Source organism: Chelonoidis abingdonii, chromosome 7 (genome assembly GCF_003597395.2).
Source record: "Chelonoidis abingdonii isolate Lonesome George chromosome 7, CheloAbing_2.0, whole genome shotgun sequence".
In the NCBI taxonomy this organism is placed as follows: Eukaryota; Metazoa; Chordata; order Testudines; family Testudinidae; genus Chelonoidis; species Chelonoidis abingdonii.
The window spans coordinates 87,709,079-87,731,661 of NC_133775.1; the positions used below are offsets into that span (position 1 = coordinate 87,709,079).

At 39.1% G+C, this 22,583-nt stretch overlaps 1 protein-coding gene across 2 annotated transcripts in view; it reads left to right on the forward strand.

The window, feature by feature from the left end:
* The window catches only part of ATP10B (ATPase phospholipid transporting 10B (putative)), a 71,174-nt gene that overhangs the window by 44,184 nt on the left and 4,407 nt on the right, over nucleotides 1-22,583 (forward strand). For both annotated transcript variants that reach the window (XM_032794353.1, XM_032794352.2), the window contains 12 exons: nucleotides 3,640-3,828; nucleotides 5,460-6,081; nucleotides 6,601-6,707; nucleotides 7,919-8,045; nucleotides 9,585-9,769; nucleotides 14,251-14,566; nucleotides 16,229-16,305; nucleotides 16,829-16,954; nucleotides 18,328-18,528; nucleotides 20,264-20,344; nucleotides 20,668-20,772; nucleotides 21,328-21,515. In XM_032794353.1, coding sequence (XP_032650244.1) covers nucleotides 3,640-3,828; nucleotides 5,460-6,081; nucleotides 6,601-6,707; nucleotides 7,919-8,045; nucleotides 9,585-9,769; nucleotides 14,251-14,566; nucleotides 16,229-16,305; nucleotides 16,829-16,954; nucleotides 18,328-18,528; nucleotides 20,264-20,344; nucleotides 20,668-20,772; nucleotides 21,328-21,515 — 2,324 coding nt within the window. The remainder of the gene's footprint in view (nucleotides 1-3,639; nucleotides 3,829-5,459; nucleotides 6,082-6,600; nucleotides 6,708-7,918; nucleotides 8,046-9,584; nucleotides 9,770-14,250; nucleotides 14,567-16,228; nucleotides 16,306-16,828; nucleotides 16,955-18,327; nucleotides 18,529-20,263; nucleotides 20,345-20,667; nucleotides 20,773-21,327; nucleotides 21,516-22,583) is intronic.

Genomic DNA, 22,583 nt, shown 5'->3' on the forward strand with positions numbered 1-22,583 from the left:
ATGTCCTGTTATATGGGTTTTACACTTTATCGCTATATCTTGATAGATTTTAGGATTATGGAGCTAGATGGTTACAAGAATTATCCAAGCTTGAATGTGTTGTGAGTGCATCTATGCTTCAGAGGTTTTTCTGTTTTGTTGAAATATGAGATGGTTTCATCAGTTCATATGTTGCTGTCAGTGTCATTCTGAGAAGGAAGCAGATGATAATGTTTCTTTCCTGTCATTTGATGGAGTTATTGAAAATGGAGCCTGCTGATCCTGGAGAAAAATATAAGCAGCACTGTGTCATCCATTCTGGAATAGAAATTTCAAAAATATGATGCAAGAAGCAGCATAGTCTAACTTTTCAGTAGTGTCCTCGATTTGTGCTCCTGCAAATAGTTGTGCCCATGTTTTCCACCTCATAGTAAGTTTTAGCATAAATGACAGCAATTGGATACCAAGCTATCTGTATCTGGTGCCATTAACAATTACCCCTGCATAATTAGAGGTTGAGTTAAATCCAGGTTGAAAATCAGTCTACCTCAGTTGTCAGCACCTTTCTGAAGTGGTGTGCCGAGTCTTCATTTATTCACTCTAATTTAAGGTTTCACATGCCAGTAATACATTTTAACATTTTTAGAAGGTCTCTTTCTATAAGTCTATAATATATAACTAAACTATTGTTGTATGTAAAGTAAATAAGGTTTTTAAAATGTTTAAGAAGCTTCATTTAAAATTAAATTAAAATGCAGATCCCCTTGAACCGGTGGCCAGGACCCAGGCAGCGTGAGTGCCACTGACAATGAGCTCGGGTGCCGCCTTCAGCACATGTGCCATAGGTTGCCTACCCCTGGTCTACCTAATCAATTCGCACGAAGAAAGAAAGAGATTATTTAAAGTTGAGAATACCTGTCAAGTTTGTAGTGTTTATACCAGTGCCAGGGAATTTGTATTGACTCTGCATAACTTAAGATCATATGGGTGGGAAAAGAATAAAAAATGGTAAAAAAAGCTGTATTTCAGAAAGCCCTAGAGAGAGAATGTTTTCTGTATCATTAATTTCTCCCTGATTCAGTGAGGAAATAGAGAGGCGGGGTGGGGAAGGTGAAAGATCAATCTTATTGAGACGTTTATAGGCGAGAAATCAGGTTTCTCTTTCCTTCAAGCCACAGATGAAAATGAAAACTAATTCTTCTTGTATCCATCAAACCCCAGCTTCACTGAGAAATAGCCTGCAGCCCAATCAGAATTACCCATTTCATGCTGGGACCTACAAATGTTCCCTTATGTTGGCCAGCTTCATGGTTTCTATTTGTGTCTCAAGTGGAGAGAGAGCCAATTTATTTTATTAATTTTGTCTCCTGCTGCTGCTGCTGCAACTTCTTTGTGCGAAAAAGGCTGCATCTAATCACATACTACAAAATAAAAAATAGACCCTGGGATGGGGAGAAGACTTCCTTGTACTATAAAAGAATGGAAAGAAAAACCTTACAATACGAAAAGGAATAAATTATGGAACAAGATAGAGGATTATCACTGTCTATATTCCATTTGCCATGTCTTTTAAACGAAGGTTCTTACTCTTGATCTAGATTTTATAAGTCTGCTATTACATGTCTTATAAATATCACTACTATTAGAAGCATTTCTTGAAGACTGGCAGTTTTCATAGTTAACATCTTTTAAAGTCAATAACTTATTTTTAATTTTGTGTTATTTAAAGGGACACTTAAATGAAAACTATTAATAAATTACCCTTTAAAACTTAAATAGCCTTACCCATTTTATAAATAACTAACTAGCTTACTAACAATGGAGGGATTTTTAAATTTTAATTGATTTTTCATTCTTAACGCTGATTGTTTAATTTCTGCATTTCACTCAGCTTGGTCAGTGAAAATAGATGTGTCAGTTTCACCATCTGTCTCCTATACATTAGCATCCAGCTACATGGAAACATATAAATCCAAGCCAACATCTGTTGTCATTTTTTAAGATAATGAAAATTTTTCTTCTAAGCTTCAGTTGTGCACTGTCAAGCTTTTCAGACCTGATAGTGTCCCCTCAATATTCAATAATTGTAATATGCAGAATATAGTACAGAAAGTTTCTGCACTAGTAGCATACCTTAGGTTAAATAATTCTTCATCTGCTGCATGGTGCTGCAGTACTGGATACTAATGATATAGATGCAGTAGAAACTGGATGGATGGATGATGGACAAGAGCAAGAGAGAGGTGTATGTTATTGTGCTTTGCTGCTTGCATGAGTACATGTTGGTGGATTTGATGAAAAGAGCACAGATACGGAATAAATAGCTAGATGTTCAGTAATCAGTAATTAATAGTTACTGTATTAGAATATGTATGGATCCTGGAGAAATTTGCTTTGGCTTTTGGGATTTTGTACGTACAATTTGTATTTTTTCATTGAAATTATGCAAGTAATAGAGGACCTCAGGTTGTGTTGTTTTCCATTGCGTGATGCTATAGCAGCCAGTAAACACAAACGCACTTTCTTTGCTGGTACTTGGTGTGTCTAAATCTTTCACTTATTTCAAAGGAATGTTAGTTTAAATCAGCAACCCCAGAGACATAAGAGGGTCTCCTGTAGCTGAGAGCTGAATGCATATGTCCAGTATAATTAGCAATAGATTTTATTTTTCAATTTTCAATTATTAGATCATTTAAGAATCTCTATTCACTTTAGCAAGCGGGAGTTAAAATGTAACACATTCAGCTCAGCACAAAACAGCCTGAAGGTTATTGATTTATTGTTGTTGCATACTAGAGAACTTCATAATAATTGTGCCAGATTGAAGGAGGAGATGGCAATGGCAGAGATGAACTGAGAAGGAAGCTAAATTGTTTTGGCAATAGTTCGAAGAAGAAATCAAAATGCCTTGGGTCCTACAGAGGCTCGTATTTTAAAACTGGAAGATCTTATTAAATATGGCCTGAACTAAATTCAAATGTATTAAAAATCAAGTGGGGGCTAGGGATTACAATACCACGTCACAGGAATTAATGATTTCTTTAAAAAAAATTCTGTGAAAACACTTTGAGAGGTGTGATTCATTTCTTTCCTTTTTTTTGGAAATGACATTATGGTATGAGAACAAGATGTGAAATTGGCCATACAGAGTGAAGAGCAAAAATTAAACATAGGCCCTGAATTCATTGGGTGGTCACTTGTCCCTATTAAGCATTCCATTTAACTCAGTGATCAGCGGTTTCAAGAATCTGCCCATTTAGGTCTGGGTATGGGTTTAGTGCCATAGTGCAGATTGTATAACGTGAATTTTAATGATCTAGGTTCAGATTCTGGCCTGACTTGCGCTTTTTCCAAGCCCAGCAAAGTGACCACTTTCCTATTTTGTTCTATGTAGGTTCTTATTCTACCCTCCATCATCATCATATCTGAGCACCTCATTTGCATAGTCTCTGAGATGAAGAATCTTTTCTTCTTCAGGAAGATCCCTGAAGATTTCATTAGTGATGATGTGTGACCTTGACCATCTATTTATGCAACAGTGGGAATTCTATCTTTTTTTCTATTTGCTGTACAAGCATTTCCTTGAAAACTCTAGAAAACCTAAGGTGCAGGTCGTACACAATCTCAAATGTGGTCCTTACTGAATAACTTCTCTTCCAGGAAAAGGATGTGACCCCTGATAACAGGCTGTTGATGAAAGTGAGAGATGCTGCACTCCAGATAGAGTCTTTGGCATCATTTCCATCTGCAAAGGACACCTGCTCCACCACGTCCGTTACTGACTTTTTTCTTGCACTGGCTATCTGTAATACTGTTGTGGTCTCCACAGCAACTGAACCAAGACAAAGGGTAATCTCACTTTAAATACATAAGGGAAACTGATTTGCTTAAAATCTGTCTACTAAAATTGAAAGCTATCTGCTGTAGTAAAAAAGCACTGTTTTGGAACTGCCATATGGTTTTCTATCTTCTGTCTGCAATAACTCCAGTGACTGCTATTCAACTATTAAGGTCAGAAGGGCCCATCTAGTCTGACCTCCTGCACATTGCAAGCTGCAGAATCTCACCCACCCACTCCTGTAATAGACTCCTAACCCCTGGCTGAGCTATTGGAGTCCAAAAATCATGGTTTAAAGCAGGGGTTCTCAAACTGGGGGTCGAGACCCCTCAGAGGGTTGCAAAGTTATTACATTGGGGGGTCACAAGCTGTCAGCCTCCACCCCAAACCCCGCTTTGCAGCCAGCATTTATAATGGTGTTAAATATATTAAAAAAGTGTTTTTAATGTATAAGGGGAGTCGCACTCAGAGGCTTGCTATGTGAAAGGGGTCACCAATACAAAAGTCTGAGAACGCCTGATTTAAAGACTTCAAGTTACAGAGAATCCACCATTTACACTAGTTTAAACCTGAAAGTGATCTGTGCCCCATGCTGCAGAGGAAGGTGAAAAGTCCTTCCCAACCCAAATATGGTCATCAGTTAGACCAGAGGTCAGCAACCTTCGGCACGCGGCCCATTAGGGTAATCCGCTGGTGGACCACGAGACATTTTGTTTACATTGATCATACACAGGCACAGCCCCCCACAGCTCCCAGTGGCCATGGTTTGCCATTCCCAGCCAATGGCAGCTGTGGGAACTGGCATGGGTGGATTACCCTGATGGGCTGTGTACCAAAGGTTGGTGACCCCTGAGCTAGACCCTCAGCATGTGGTCAGACCTCCAGCCAGACACCTGGGAAAGAATTCTCTGTAGTAACTCAGAGCCCTCCCCATCTAGTGTCCCATCACCAGCCACTGGATATGTTTGCTGCTAGCAGTTGCAGATCAGCTACATGCCATTGTAGGCAGTCTGATCATGCCATCATCCCCTCCATAAACATATCAAGCTCAGTCTTTAAGCCAGTTAGCTTTTTTGCCAGAACTGCTCTCCTTAGAAAGCTGTTCCAGAACTTCAATCCTCTGATTGTTAGAAACCTTTGCCTTATTTCAAGCATAAACTTGTTGATGGCTAGTTATATCTCTTTGGTCTTGTGTCCACACTGGCTCTTAAACTAAATAACTCCTCTCTAGCCCTACCTACATATCTCCCTCTCTACCACGGTGACCCTTAAAAACTTGCCAATCTTAAGTAAGATAAATCAATATGGCTACCTCAGTGTCTGCAGTATCCCCTTATACTTTAGGAAATATTTTGAATGCTACAAGGTTCTCACTGTAAAACTTTGCTTAATTATCGATAGTTGGTGAGGTTTTTAGGGCACCACTCTGTCTCTGCCATAGACCATCAATGAATCTAGAAGCCAACTTAACTGTTGTCCTGAAAATCCCTTGACATAATTAGTTAGAAAAAGGACAGCCACATATTTTTTAAAAAATCATTACTTTGATGCACAGCACTGCACTGGGAATTTGCAAACGTTCTTGTGGCTCACCTTGTTTTATTTCAGGTGTAATGTTCCCAATGTCTTCTCATGTTTCAAGGTTACAGCACCTCCACTGATGAAACCATCAGGGATCTCCTTGGAGAGGATTCACCAGCTGCTCCAACGGCTAAAATTAGCAAACCTTGGTCAATCTTTCTCATTGACTCAGTCCAGTTCAGACCTAGAAGCAAGTGTTAATGCAAAGAACATTAAAGAGAATCCAGCTGCCACAAACTCCTATAACAAAGATGACATTTCCACCCACACTTGCTCCAACACAACAGATGGGGACTACGATGCTGATGATAGAGCAGATGCAATGCCCAGGAAAGTCAGCACAGAGATGGGAGGTGCTTCCCTGGATGAGGTGTTTGGGTCTGTTAGTCAAGCCCATTTGCAGCTAGAATTTTGTTACGAGGCTGAGAGCCCAGATGAGGCAGCCCTTGTCCATGCTGCCCGGGCTTACAGTTTCACTTTAATGTCCAGGACCCCTGAGCAGGTAACTGTGAGGTTGCCACAAGGTACCCTCCTGACCTTTGACATACTCTGCACCTTGGGTTTTGACTCAGTCAGGAAAAGGATGTCTGTGGTGGTGAGGCACCCCTTTACCAATGAGATAATTGTCTACACCAAGGGAGCTGACTCTGTCATAATGGATTTACTGGAAGACCCTGCCAAAGGTAATTAGTGCACCAGCTAGTGAACTATTATGGTTATGTTGTCTGTTAATAAGTACTGGAAGTTTACATTACTTCTTCCTGCATACAATATTATATCCAAGCTTTAGGATTATACAGGAATAAGTCCCTTAGTATAGTAGTGTTGCTGCAGATCAAAATAAAGGTATTTATTTAACCCGAAGAGTGCTTGAAATATGGAAAAGGCTAATTAGGATTCCCAGGCAGTCTAAACTAACTGGATGGTATACGCCGCAATAATATTGTCATACAACCCCGACCAGTGTATTTTAACTTGGCAGCAATGGAGCAGTGACATAAAGAAGACCAAGAAATGCCATCCTTGAGCATATGCTTGTGAGGTTATGGAACACAAATTAATATTAACGGGCTTTGCAAGGGATTGCTGTTCTGTTAGTACACCAGCTCCTGTGTTGCCTATTTATTATTATTATTATTTTGGCTGTTGGGTATGGAATGCTCTGTCCTAGAAATAAGTAGCTGACTGCTTATTTTTCACAGCTGACATTAATATGGGGAGGAAGCTGAGAAGAATACATGCTAAAACACAGAAACACCTGGACTGGTATGCACGATATGGCCTGCGAACCCTGTGCATAGCTAAGAAGGTAAGAAGTATTTGGACTAATGCTATTTGTTAACAATGTCCTGTACCTGTGAACAGATTTATGACTTGTGAAATGTGAGAATTATAAACACTTATGCATAAAGTCACAAGCCAAACCCAAACTGCCTGGGATTAGAAGGGAACTTTTCCTACAGACAAATTGATTTTACACTTTTTTCTGAAGTATTTGGTCACTGTCAGAGACAAGATCTTTTATCTAGATGGGTCACTGGTCAGCAATATCTGTCTCTGTGACTACCCTATCTATTCTTAGTTAGTGATTCCAGGCAAGATCAAACAGAATCACAAATTAATAGCTGTTCTTTTAAATTGTATTTGGCATTCAGCTTTTGAACATCTTGTACTCAATTTGGAGCAGTTGTGCTTTATCCTGAGGGTTTTAATGCAGTGGTGATGAAAGTTCAGCCTATAGGTAAAATCCACCCATGGAAGTCTGGAGTCCAACCTTCAGAAACAACATGTCCGAGCATGCAGTTCTCTATCTTGATCCTTGTTGAGCAGCACTGGGACCTGTTGTCTTTCCAGGCCTTGCCTCTCTTAAAGATGTGACAGCAGCTGTCTATCCCATTTTATGCAAACTGAGAAGGCAAATCTGTTTTTCCTCATTGCTACTTGTCCATGAAGCTTTCAGATGAGCAGGGTTAAAGGTGATGTGATATGTTGCAAATGGACTCTGGGGTAGTAATTACCACTCTGGGATCCAAAATATTGCTGCTCTATTTCACCAGTTTAGATCAAGGTGAGCTCTTCTTAGGTTCAGTGGGGAAGACATAATGCAGAAACTGTTGCATCAAAATATTTTATTCCAAAAAACTGAAGTAATAGATGCAAGATTGTGATTTACAGGATAAGATTCAAATAGAAAGAAAGAAGTTATTTTTAAAACATAAGCATTTTCAATTGTAGCTGAGGATTCTCTAAAAAAATCTATTACTCAGTATTCTACCTCAACAATAGTCTGAACCATGCTAACTTTCCATTATGCATCCATACTACTTTGCTGAGAGAGTGCACCTTTCCTCTCACAACTCCCCAATTCTTCCCCACTGCTTGATTCTTGGTTTTGTTTCGTTCTGTGAACCACCAGGAAAGGGTCGTGTTGCGCCATGGTGAGCCACAGACTACACATAGTTTGAGCAACTGCTCTACCTAAACCTGAATATGTGGCATACCTGTATCCCTGTTGCACAGGTTTTGAGTGAAGATGACTTTCGGAAATGGGCCAATTTTCGTTGTGAGGCAGAGGCAGCGATTGACAACAGAGATGAGCTGCTAATGGACACAGCACAGCATCTGGAGACCAAACTCACCTTGCTAGGTAGCTAAAAATAAAGACTTGTTACTGAGTGAAATATTGCTTGCTTTTAAGTGATGTTCTTGGTAACCAAAGAAACAATGACTTAGACAAATTTATATGAAAAGGTCTTGCTGTGGCCCGTTGCAATTCTTTGGTACAAATATCAAACACTTTAGCGCTGGATGCAGCTTCCAAGGGCAAATATTTTTATATGTATAAGCTGTGTCCAGAGCACTAACGTTGGTGCACAGTGTTTTATGTTGGTACCTAAGGTTTGTGTGCCTTTTCTGCATACATACGTGCTTACCAATGGGTTTATGATTTATCTGTGTTCTGCTGTTAGTCTTCTCCACTTTGAAAAAACTACATCATGCAAAAAGTTATCTATCTAGGTACTTATACAGCACCCATCCCTATAGGATCGAAGCATCATGATTTCATAAACATGAGAGTAGTTTAATGCTCTCTATCTTGAGTCCAAATGTTTTGCTATTTTAGGCTTGGCTTTTCAAAGAAGCCCAGGGTTTAACCTATTTACCTATGTTCAGTACTTTGTCATCCTGATCTATATAATAGCAGCCTGTTGTTGTTATGGCTTTTCATAATCTCTGCAATGATGTTTGTAAAAATTAGGATAATAACAGTACTCTAAATGGAGCTGTAGGTGAGCTAGTGCAGCGGTCAGAATCTCTCACCTTTGCCAACTACAAACCTTCTGTATGCATTCCTACTTAATTTTCCTCAGAGAAAAAATATCCTCTTCTGCTTTAAGTAATACTGATCTTTAATGTATAGTGTCACTGTTACAGCAACTTCAAAGTGGCCTCTAGTGGAAGAGATAAGAGATGACTGTTTATCACTCTTTCATATGGTGATTTAACTTCAGTATAAGTATTGGCTTCTTCACCTAAGTTTTCACATTTCCAAAGAGGAAATTTGTTGTATCCTATCTCATTCCTTTGATGGAAGAAGCATCTGACTTGCCAGTAGAGTATCTTTCAATTAAACAGCCAAGATTCAGTATAGAATTGCATCCTTTCTAGTTCCTGTGATGGGAACTGATACCATACTTTTTAAAAAATGCATGTAGTATATTCCTTGGCTAGTCCATTGTCATTTTGAAGTATTCAAAAGAAATGAAATGAGTCACTACAGTGCCAAGTAAAATGAATGGTCACTAGTCATTGATTGCTGTTTTATGTTTCTTTTTTTAAATCTCAATCTAAATGCAGATTTTTGTATATGTTAATCACTTAGAACTGTTCAGTATTCATCCATATATTTCCTACAGGACTGATGTGAGGCTTGAGATAATGCAAAAATATAGGGAATCTACAAAAAGATTTTCCCCTCAATGCAAGCTTAATTTTATGCCTTTTGACGTCTGTATCAACCACTGGACGGTAGCATTGGCTTTGCTGTTGATACAAGCTGGATCTTTATTTATTTATTTATAATTAAAGATTCCTGATATCTTTTTTTTTTTTTTTTTTAAACCATCTCACCACAGCTTTCAAAGGGAAATAAATTGACTCACTTCTCATCTTCTTCTTTTACTAGGAGCAACAGGGATTGAAGATCGGCTGCAAGAAGGAGTGCCTGATACTATTGCAGCTCTCCGGGAGGCTGGGATACAAATCTGGGTGCTGACTGGAGACAAGCAGGAAACAGCAGTTAATATTGCATATTCTTGTAAACTTCTGGACCAAAAAGACACTGTGTTTACCATTAATACTGAAAATAAGGTACGTCCAGAAAAGGGAGAAAAGCCTGCTGGGAAGTGCATTCCATTTCCTTCAGTGATTTGGGGTTTAGAAATGCTTCATTTTGTATTAATGCTTCATGAAAAGTCAAAACAAAAATAATCCCTCAAGGCCTATCGGAAAAAGGCCTTTGACTCTTTAGATCACACATCATGTGGTATGATTCAGAGTCCAAGCAGGTTTTATAGATTATTTTTATGAGATTATTTTCATGTGGAAATTCATTATATTTTAATCTTTTTTTTTTCAAGAAAAAGAAGGCATTGAATATTATGCTTTTGAGAAAAGATAATTTGCAGTTCAAGTGCTTGATCACATAATAGTGTTGATGTTTGGCTTTGCTCCTTGCAATGGAATTTTCACTTGCAATGATAATTTAGCTCCTGGTGATTTCTGTAGGAGGACAGTTTTGAAGTACTGCATGAGTCAGCTTGGGGAAAATGTGCAGATGTAGATTCCATTCCCTTCAAAACCTTATAGCAAGGTGTAGTTAGGGTGACCAGACAGCAATCGAGATGAGGGTGGGGGTAATAGGAGCCTATATAAGAAAAAGACCCAAAAATCGGGACTGTCCGTATGGTATCTGGACATCTGGTCACCCTAGGTGTTGTGCATGCTCCTTAATGGAGTTAGGGTAGTTAGGCTTCAAAAGAAATTAATTATTTAGTAGGGAACATTTAGCACCGCCTCTTTGTCTGGGTCAGCAGTGCATATTCCGTTTAACCTTCTCATAATAGTTCTCATGGTCCTGTAAAAATAATGAGATCATTTCCTAGGTACTCCTTGTGGTGTGTCTAGCATTGATTTTTGCACAAATATTACCTGTAAATTCACTGGTAGTAAGAGGTTCATACAGTGAGTAGCACAGGCATAGTTCGCAAAATTGTGGGTAAAGTAACTTTTCTGGGTTATCGTTCTCAGCCACTGCTACTCAGAGATGTTATGTTTCACAGCATACATACAGAGAAGGTAGATAAAAACATAAAATACTCTTTCTGGAAGGTTGCAAGATAATACTGCTTTATTTCTTAAAGTCCAGAACCCTAACGCACACTAACCGAAAACCAGAGACAAAGCTGGCTGCTCCTTAAAGCAGGGGGTCATAACTGAACCCGCCTTGCTCTACACTGGCTTGACTGCACAAGACCCAGATTGCATGCTTCCTTCTAGAGCCCGTGAGTTTGCAAGCAGGACCAGGAAACCTCTTACTCTGACAATGTTAGCTTTTAATTTTAACAGTTTTCAGTACACCACAAGGGAAGCCACAGCAAGCAATTGATGGAGTGAGCTATAACTTCTGAAACAACCAGAGCAGAGTGAGATGAACTCTTGCAAATGGAAGGTGCCAATGAGGATAGACGCAAGTTTGGCAAAGTGACCACAACTTTTTCGTAACTTCAGATGACAAAATAAGATGTCATGTGATGCCATGCTGCCCTGGCAGCCCTAAAAGGGGGGAGAGGCAGCTGCCACCCACGTCCTCACTTTTCATTTCTCACATCCTGAGCATTCTAACCATCCACTAAAACCCAAGACCCACTCAGTAGGCCTGTTCATTTCCAAGACCTAGCTCAGCTAGCCAAACCCAATCAAAAGAGAGCCTGAACATTACCCCTCCTCCTGACCAGAATTGTGGACCAGCTCATAAGTGGGCTAGAACAAGTCATCTCTAGCCTTTGCTTGGGATCAAGAGTGACGCTTGTGATGGCATATGGCAGGATCACGTGGTTTATCTGCCCAAGTGACTGCCAAGTTAGTTTCACACCTACTTCCATGCAGCTGTTGTGCGGATTAACTAAATGGTTTGTAAAATGCTTTGAATATGAAAAGCAATGAATAAGTGTTGAATATTTTATTGTGATGGACACTTTTATAGAGCAGTTAGATGCCCTACTTTGTAGCTCCTTTTGTCTGTGGCTAGCAGCTCCCTAGACAGGAACAGAATTCTGTACAAATGTCTTTTTTTTTAAATATATTCTTTTTGGAAATAGAAAGCATGCAAAGCTGATACAGAATCTGGCATGGAATACGTTCTCTGCTTCAGTGTGTAAATTTGATTTGATACATGTCTGCTTTAAAGAAAAGGGGTATATATTTTACTAAGGGCAGCACCCTGGTTGACCTGATGGGATATACACTTAGTGCATGCAAACTTTTCATTTGTATATTAAGTTGAAGTTTTTGATTTCAGATGGGTGTATTGAGGCCTTTTGGCATTCAGTGTAATACTGAAAATCACCAGTGATTCTGCAACCCCAATACTGGGAGTAATAAAACTTGCACCCTGCTTTAATTATATTTAGCAGTCTGAAAATAACTTTTTAATGTTAAAAAAAATTACTGGTGAAATTGTAAATATAACAAATCTTTGATTACCTTGAACTTCATAGTTGTCACAATGACTACCAAGAATTACATGGCAGCAGTTGGGATATGACTCAGATCCTCATGTTCCAAAAGTACAATTCCCAACCAGTTAAACTAAAGGAAAATCTTCTTTAACTGTTGGCAGTGTACGACTCATGACACAGCTGAGCCTTCTGATCCCATCCAGCAGAGGGCAGTGGTGGACACATGCTATAGTAAAGTTCTAGCTTTTAAAATGGAAATTCCTTTACCGTATTTGTGATTTCACTTTTCCTTAAAGACAAAAACACACATACTCAGTGATGTGCACAAGGGTGCTAAAGATAGGTATCTCCATTTTAGGCACCATGGGGTGCACTGTTTTCCACCCCACTCCTGAAAATCACATGACCCATTTCTATACAGGTGGAAAACTTCCCCCAAATCTCTAGTCCACCATACTCATTGATACTGCCACCCTTCAAGTGGGCAGGGAACTTTATTCTTCTTACCTACTCTACTTGCTGCCCAGCTTGGGCTACAACATCAAATCTTTCTTGGCTCCATGACAGGGCATCTATACCCTCAGTCACTGTTCTGCACCATCAACTTCCTCCTGAGCTGAGGAAGAGGTGAGGCCCAGCTGCAGGAGTAGGCAGCTGTCAGTAAGGACTATGGTTCCCTGACAGGAATGGTGGGGAATGAAACCAGATGGACATACTGCAAGAAGGGGCCCCAACCCGTCATTCTTCCCACTGGTCTCAGATGTTTCTTCTCCGGGATACACTTACCCGCAAAGACTCACCAAAACCCTAGAAATTAGATGTAACCCTCGTGACCAGCACTAGGCAATTAGCCAGTTTCTTTAGGGTTAATTAAAAAATAGCTTAAATTTTCAGTATATATTTCTTGGTTTACACATAGAAAGGTGCTGTTCCCCAGGAACATTTTTAGAACATTTTAGTGATGCAGCTTCCTCTTAGATATCAGAGGTACATTTGATTTCAGAACCTCCCACTTAAGTGTAATTTAAATCTTACAGCATCCTACGGGTGCACCTCATGCAACATAACATGAAAATAATATTTTAGAGCTGAATCATCACTCAGGTTGACAGAAGGCGAAAAAGGGGAGTGATTAGCTCTGCAGGTATTCTATGCCGTGCCACAGAAACTAACAGCAAGAAGAACTTTGGGTGACACCGTATGTCACACTGTCACTGTGCCCTTATGGAATCTTAAGGGAAGGAAGGCAATTTGGAACAAGTTATCCATTCTTGGATATGTTTGTATCCAGCTCCTGCTTAAGCCACTCTAGGGACTGTGTGCCTCCAAAAGAAGAATTCAGTCCAAAATGGGGAAATGCACTAATGAGGGAAGTATCGTTTTGTGGCTAAAGCACAGAAGCAGGTGCTGTTGGAACCTGGGTTAAGTTCCTAGCTATGCCATGCTCTTGATGTGTCACAACACATTTATTTAATTTTCAAAACCAGTGGCTACTTTTAAAAATCTGGACCTTGATTTTTCTGTCAGATTCTGTGTGTGTGTGTGTGTGTGTGTGTGAGAGAGAGAGAGAGAGAGAGAGAGATGAATCATGCGTTCACCATCCCTCACATGGGAGTTGTCAGATTCCATGTGTACATGCCTGGAAGAGAAATATGAATCACGACTTCACTGTCCCTCACAGGGATGTTTGTTGTTATTACTAACGTTATTGTTAGGAATGAATGTTAAGATCCTTGCATGGAAAAGACTATGACAATGCAATTTATTATTAAAAACAATTATTCCATGTTGCTTTCCCCAAATTCTTAGCATTGCATATGCAAATATAGGCTCTCTTTGTAAAGCTAGACTTTCTTTTAAAATGAAAGGTCATATTGGAAGCAAATAGCTGTTAAAATGGTCAGTGTTTTCAACATATTTTTTATGGGTGGAGAAGCTAAGAACATCACTGATGTCATCTCCAGTGTGGTAAACTATTGCTGTCCTTTGTTAATTGTTCCTAATGCTTCTGTGACATCCTCTAATGCACCTGGCCTGGGTAGACATACTAGTGGGGGGTGATGTAATGGAAGATACATATAAGCATTATATAATGATCTCATCTCCCTCCAGGAAACTTGTGACTCCCTCTTGAATTTAACATTGGAAGAAGTAAGGAAGAATTCTAATGCTGAAAGAAAAAAATCGAATTTTTTTGGCATTAGCCTATCATCATCTTTACCAGCTTCTGTGGCCTCCAGTCCTGACATTGGGCTGGTAGTTGATGGAAAAACATTGAACGTCATTTTCCAAGGAAAGCTAGAAGAGAAGTTTCTGGAGCTGACCAAGTACTGTCGCTCAGTTTTGTGCTGCCGTGCCACTCCTTTGCAGAAGAGCATGGTGGCCAAACTAGTGCGGAAACAACTAAAAGTCATCACACTGTCCATAGGTATTTAACTGCCTTAGTCTCTTGCAATTCTAGATTATTTTGTTTTTATGCTTTTTCTATTCATCATGAGTTATGAGCATGTGGGAAAAAGATGATGCTAAATATTCTCTCCTTAGCAATAGCTATATGCTTGCAGGTGAAATTTCCTCTTGAAGAGCCTGCTACCATTGAACAACCACAGCTCCCATTAAAGTCAAAGATCAGATGAGGGCACCCAGCAACTTTGAATATCAGCAGTTCTTCCTCCCTCCAAAATCTTCAGTTCAGGAATACCAATCATAATAATAATTACTCTGCTTGTTGTGTTAACATCTCCCTTTTACTCTTTGATTTTTCCCAATTTGTTAAAATAGGTCATATCCCCAGAGCAGCATTAGACACTGACATGCTTGCTTTTAACCTGCAAGTAAACTAGTTGATGTGAAATTGGCAAGTTTCAGTGTGTGCGATTCTACTAAAATCGTTGCAGAACTGACTTAAAAACTTACAACATAACCAAGGCCTGCAGGGACCAAACAAAATATTAACAGGAAGGGAAGGGTCTGATAATTTTTGACATTTCTAGACTTGCATCATTTTTAAAAGGAAAATGTAAAAGCAAGATATATATTACCACACTTCCATTGTTTTTATGCCACTTCACTAGTTTACCTTGCTCACAGACTACATGTTTACATACAAACTTGAATATTCTTGCCACAGGGATATTCTTTGTAGTCAAAGATCTTGAAAATGCCACCAAAATTATGATGGGTAGAATTGTGGTTTTAAAGTGGCTTGTTATACTGTATAATTTACATTATCCTTTATGATTTAAGTCAAAGAAATCTACAAAATGAATTACTACAAAAGCATGCTTTTGATCATTTGGGTGCCACCAAGAAAAAACATAACAGTGATTGTTAATATGCTTTATATTTGGTATCAGGTGATACAGATAGTGTGTGAGAAGGAAGTCATTCTAAAACTATTATAACTCCTGTTTCTTTCACTCAGAACTTTTAAAAATGTACACCTTCGGGCTGAATTTTTCCATGCATGGTACCTGCCTGAATCTGAATGTTTTAGGCCATTTTTGAGTTACGATAAGATGGGGAAAAATTGTTTTTTTGCCGTAGGAGGAAGAGGGGAACAACTTGTTCTCGAAGGCTTTTTTTGTTTGGCTTGTTGGTTTTGATGATGGATGGAGTAAATAAGCTGAACCTCATGAAGTAAATTTATTTTTGTAGAAAGTCCATAAACAATAGCACGTACTTTGGGAAATTTGAACAAATATGATCATTAAAACACATGAGTTCATGTATTACCACCTTGGTCACTGACTCTGCTTAATACTTCATGCTTGCAAGTATTATAGAGGAAGTTTTGCCATTGATTTCAGTGGGACCAGAATTTCATCCCAAGAGTTTGTGACTCAAAGGCTCACAGCAAGGAGGTATCAGACCCAAGTTTCTTGACTGCTTGACCTAATCCTAGTCCACCTGACTGCAAGGCTAGGCACCTGCAACCCTAAATGTGTTATTGTAAAGATACTTGTCTATAAGCAATACTTTGAGATGTTGCTCTCAGATACAGGCATATAACACTGAACAAACCAAACCTTGGCATTATTTTATCCTGTATTCTCATATTTCTGGAAATCCGTTCTTTTTTCTCTTCAAGGTGATGGTGCAAATGATGTGAGTATGATTCAAGCAGCTGATGTTGGGATTGGAATTTCTGGCCAAGAAGGCATGCAGGTATCCCTTCAATTTATTCCTCTTTCTATTTTTGTGAAGTAGATTTGAGTATCTTCAAGGACTTATAGAAGGACCTTTATTCTAAAATTAAGATACAAGTTGGCATTATTGCTATCCTGACATTACCCTTTCCATCATGTGGGGCTAACTGTCTATCCTAAGCTTGAAAAATCTGCAGATGAATATCCATCGGTGGAATAACACCTGCTTTCTTGATCACCTCTTCTGTAGAATTTCCCCAAGATTCTGGTACAGGGCTGCTTTTTGCCCTAATTTTTTCCCAGATGTTCCCCCTCCCTCATCATTCTGGGCTCATTAATACATTTTTATGGCACATCCTGGGAAAGCAGAAGGGTGCAGGTTCATATTGGGAAGATTGAGAGAAGGTTTTTTAGTTAGTTAACCAGCCTGAAAATGTCATTACAATAGTGGGTGGTTGCCTCATTGTTCATTCTTGAATCAGATCATGTTGTATAGAGAAATAAAATTTTTAATAAATAATCTCAATACTTTTTTATTTAAGGCTGTGATGGCCAGTGACTTTGCAATATCTCGATTTAAACATCTCAAGAAGCTGCTTCTGGTCCATGGACATTGGTGCTACTCTCGTTTGGCAAAGATGGTGATTTACTTCTTCTACAAAAATGTGGTAAGATGCAAAGGATCCTGTATGCCTTAGTTTACTTTATTCAAGCTGGCTTAAAGTACCAGTTCTTGTAGGCCATATTTCTTTAACGTTCGTTGAATTGAAATTCTTTTTTCTTCACTTGAACAGTTCATGGTTACTCACAAGTTCACTCTTACTACTCTACTAACCTAAAGCCTTCAGAAACAGTAACATCTAGATATTTCACTGTACAAGCTGAAAATAGTACTGTCCCAGAAGAGGAAATACCTCAGTTTAGTGACTTTTATTAGTTCAGAAACTTTTCCAGTAACACTCATGAGCCTCAAAATAAAATTTGCTGCCTATTTGCATAAGGAATGGTAGATCAGTGCTAGAAGATAGCTTTACATTAGGCAAGAATTGCCTGTGAAACTTATGAATTTTTGTTATTAATTTTATAGCAATTGCTTGCAAGCACTGGTGCGGTCATATCTAGCATTTTTATTAAAAGTTTAATGTATATGCAAATAAGCTGTGTGTTGAAGAATAATGTAACGTGGATAAACTTGAGAGTAATACACTTTCAGCAAGCCTGTGCAAACAAGTCTGTTTGACCTGAAATACATTCTGGGCATGAAAGACTATTTACTTAGAATTCAAAGTGTTCATATTTTAAATTTTTTTAAAGTCATCATTTTAATTAAGGATCATGTCTTATCAATATTAAAATTTGTAATGGAAAACTTTTTTGGTCTGGGCATGCTTTCAAAGCTTAAATGATATTTATTTGCGACATGGAATAGTTTTCTCAACTGGAATGTTGTTGTTCATTATCTCCTCGCTAGCATTTGGGAGTGGGGAGAGACCTTTTGATTTCACAATCAGAACCAATTTTGTAAAAAGATTTAAAACTTGGCGTTCAGAACTGAATAATTGAATTGCTCTGCTATGTTTTCTTAAAGGAAATCCACTGTGATGCATTGATTTAAAACCAAAATATTCCTTAAAGGTACACTGCATTGATTAAGTGTAGGAATGCAAAGCTATCAGTTTAAGATCTCAGTGAAATGGATGTGTGGTGTGGAATATCAAGTAGCTAAAGGTGGAACGGATATGTGATGTGGAAGGATATTTCAGAGCTCTACATGCTATTTAAACCCCATTGGTGGACATATTGGCTGGAATTAACCATGCACTGCAAAATGAGGAACTCATACCAGCCCCAAATAGACCGTCACAATTGATGAAGGTCCAAAGAAGAGGCCACAGGAGAACTGTGACTTTGTGGCTTCAGGAGTTCAAAGTAAAATGAAATTTATACGTACCAAAAACAATTTTTCTTGCAAGTTCGAAATGTTGGGATTGTGTCTATTCATAATGCATCGTTTGGTGGTTTTTGTTCATTTCTCTCACAGAGCTACGTCAGCCTGCTCTTCTGGTACCAGTTCTTCTGTGGCTTCTCAGGGACCACTATGATAGATTACTGGCAGATGATCTTCTTCAATCTCTTTTTCACCTCAATGCCCCCCATCCTTTTTGGAATCCTGGATAAAGATGTATCTGCAGAAACACTCCTAAGTTTGCCTGAACTATACAAGAGCGGGCAAAATTCAGAGGTGGGTCTTGGCTGCTGGAGTAACTGTATGAGATCTGCTGTTTTGTTTGGTAAAGCAGTGGTTCTCAACTCTTTTCGTGCTTCCCCCTTCCTGGTATCCACTATCCACCTATTCTTTCTCTTCTACTGACAGCCACCCAAAGGATTGTGTAACTAGGGTCATGACAAGTACCTGTGAGAGGACTTAGAATGGAGGTGGTTGTGGAAGCTGGGCTGGGTGCTGGTGCTAATGATGGGGCTGGGTTGGAACATGTAAACTGGAGGATTTGTGCGGTCACAAATCTCCTGGGCCTGACTGGCCACTGAGTCACTCCAGTTTCACTCCTGTGTAAGTCCACTGAAGACAAAAGGTGGGTGAGGTAATACCTTTTACTGGATCAATGTCTGCTGATGAAAGAGACAAGCTCTGGAGCTTCCATAAAGCTCTTCTTCGACAGAAGTTGGTCCAATAAAAGATATTACTTCACCCACCCCATGTCTCCAACATCCTGGGGCCAACACATCAAGAACAACACTGCAAACAACGTAAGTCCGTTGAAGTCAGTGGAGAGCAGCTTTGGAGAATCAAGCCCTATACATTGAAACCCTGAAGACTCTCTTAACATCAGAAAGGTGTAATGTCTCTGACCTGAAGAAAGATGAAGTGGAAGAATTTGTAAAGACTTTTTTGTTTTTCATTATTGGGGGATATAGCAAGAAATAAATGAGTGGAGTTGAAAGGTAACAGCTGAGTGTAAAAACAGCATGGCTCCTCATTTAAATTCTAATGGGGTCTGAGTGTTTGTAACCTAAGCAGGAGTTCTAAAGGAAAAGCTTTTAAAGTGAAGATGGCAGTAGAAAGTGACACGTAAACTTAAGACTTTAGATCAACAAAAGGCTGGCAATGCATGTATGTGCTCCTGCTGTTATGTTTAGAAATAGTCATTTTAATATACAAAGTACTACTTTTGTCACCATAAGAATTTGGTGTCCCTGCTTCTCCAGACCTGGATGCTTTCATTTTTCGTTTGAATACTCAGAAATTGATAAAAATCAGGGAATATGTATAAGCGATTATATTAAGCTTTTTCTCAAACCTCCCTGTCAAGTTCAGAGAACCAGGCTGATCTTTTATTTATTTATTACAAATGCACACATGTTTTTTCTCTGTCATTTTAAAATCCTTAGCCTAGCTTGGGCTCAACTGTTCTTTTCTAATCTTTTTTGAGGGCAGATTTTGACCTGCCCTTTTCAGGTCCCAGAACAGTGGAATACACGAGGAGCCAGGGCTCCTCCATTTTCTGGAACAGCCACATTTTTAGTTTGGGGTATGATTTTCAGTGGTGCTGAGCACCCATGACTCAGACTAGTTTCCCTTTGATGTTCTGACAGTCCAGCTCTTGGAATACAAAGTGTGGAAGGTAGTTCTGCTGCCAACAGACTCTCTGAAGAGGTCCTACCCTCTTCCAACAACATCAGCCTGCCACTCCCAAGTGACCCTATCTGTTACTTCAGCTCTTGCATTAAAAGTCATGATAAAGGCGTAAATGTCAACATGCGCAATCACATTACATTCCCCTAAACTTACTGTTCCATGGAAAGGAGTTTTAAAGAACAACATTTGGCCCGATCATACAGCCCTTATGGGATTTTTGCCTGAATAAGAACTGCGGGATCAGGCTCTTAAAGATGAGTTAATGGATGCAGTACAAACTAGCAGAAACAGTGTGATAATGGTTATCCCTCACTTCCTACAGACCTACAAGCTGTCAACTTTTAGTATTGCCATGTTGGATGCCTTCTACCAGAGTCTCATCTGCTTCTTTGTCCCTTATTTGGTAAGTACTTAAAGGATTTAAACACTTCACCTCTACCCCGATATAACACGACCCGATATAACACAAATTTGGATATAACATGGTAAAGCAGTGCTTGGGGCGGGGGGAGGGGGCAGCCTGCGCACTCTGGTGGATCAAAGCAAGTTCAATATAACGCAGTTTCATCTATAATGTGGTAAGATTTTTTGGCTCCCGAGGACAGCATTATATCGATGTAGAGGTGTACTTCTTTAAAGAAATAAAAAAAAAGCAACACAAAACACCAGTGTTTTCTTAAACCTTGACTAGTCAGAATGCATATCTGATTTTTGTCTATTTTCTAGATGTACAGGGACTCTGACATTGATGTCTTCACATTTGGAACCCCCATCAATACCGTCTCTCTCTTCACAATTCTCTTGCACCAAGCTCTAGAAATGAAAACTTGGGTATGTCTGTAAATGTGATTTGTACAGATGACAATTTTAGTTTTTGTGTGTTTAAATATGATTATATGATAGTGTAGATAGGGCCTATAGAAAGCCATGCAATTGTCTTTGAGTGATTTTTTAACTCTGGATCACACAAAGGAAATAAGTTTCTTTATATGCAGCGAGGTATCATCAGTGAGCCAACAAAAATGGATGATTTGCCTAGATTAATTGCCTCCCTGGAATACCTTTAATTACTCATACAAGGTCTTTGGGACAGAACAACGCAGAATTCTTGCAGTTAGGCATAAGAATAGGAGACTTTATGCCATGCTCTTAGAGATTAGTCTTTGTTACTTGCAAGTTATTGTCCTTTGAATGAGTTATGTGGAGGAGGGCATGTTTTATTCTGTAATATATATGTACTGCATTATGTGATAGTTCTCAATAACATGATCTGTACAGGTATGTTCCTTTTAATATCCTTATATGTTCCTCTGTACTAAAATTAAAGTCATGGGATCTAGCATCAGCGTTTGGTGCCATTAATGTGTTCTCTGCTTCTGTTCATAGACATGCTTCCATTGGATCACAATGATTGGAAGTGTTCTGCTTTACTTCACCTTCTCAGCTATCTACAATGCTGTCTGCGTTGTTTGTAATGAACCCACAAGCCCCTTCTGGCTTATGGAGGATCAGCTGTCAGATCCTAGCTTTTATTTAGTGTGCTTCATTACACCAGTCATAGCACTTTTACCAAGGTTTGAACGTTTGATTTTTTTTTTTTCCTTCCCAATGTTGGGATTTGAGGGCATTAGGGTAAAATAATAATAGTGATGATGAAAATGATGCCTTGTATAGATAAAAACAATATTGTCCTTAGATGTCTCAGAGTCACGTTTGGTCCAACGTGGAGCCCTGGCTTCTATTCTCAGTTCAGCCGTTGGCTCATACAATGATCTAATCTTTGACAAGTCACTTGTGCCTCCTTTTGCTCATCTATAAAATGGACATGGTCATGCTTCTGTGAAGTGCTTTGTGATTTTTCAAGTGAAAAGCTGCTATAAAAGTGTTCAGTATTATGGGTACGGCAATATTGATTGTACCACTGTTCAGTAAAGGGTAGGTATAAGTTTTGTATTGTCCCCAAATGCAGTAAAATCTTGAAAAATATCTACTTCTATCATGTCACTATATTATACTACATCTTTAAATAATTGACATCTTAAAATTTGGCAGTGCGTTACTGCGGATCATTAATAATATCTTCTTTATATATAAACATCTCTGTACAGCCAAAATCTTAGTTTACTATTGTAATGCTTTAGGGGTTCACTCAGACCAAAAAGGGCTTCTCTCACCACCTGCCTTGGAACCCTGATTGCCTCTGTGTTGTGCAACTTTGACTCGGAGCCCTGACACCAGCAGCATGCTCACAGCACAATGGTCTCACCCTGGTTTATTACTCACACTAAGTTATCAGCATTCTCCAACTAGTTTAGTAGGAGGACCCATCTTTTGTAGATACAGTGAATTGGCTTCTTTGTTCTCCCAGGAGATGGATGACTCAAATATCTCTTTGCTCCCACATGTATTACCCCAAAGTCCATTGTCTCTGTTTCAAGAGCCAAGAAGGCTTCCTGAGGGGTACAAACTTCATCTGTGGTTGTGATCATTAAGTGGTCTTTTCCCCTGCTTGATGGCTTTGTTTACCTTATATGTAAATGTACCTGCGTAGTCCTCTGCCTGTGATCAAACTGGTCAGACAAGTTAAAAAAGGGGTGAAACTGTTTTGCCTCCTATGTCTGTTTACAGATTACAAAAGAATA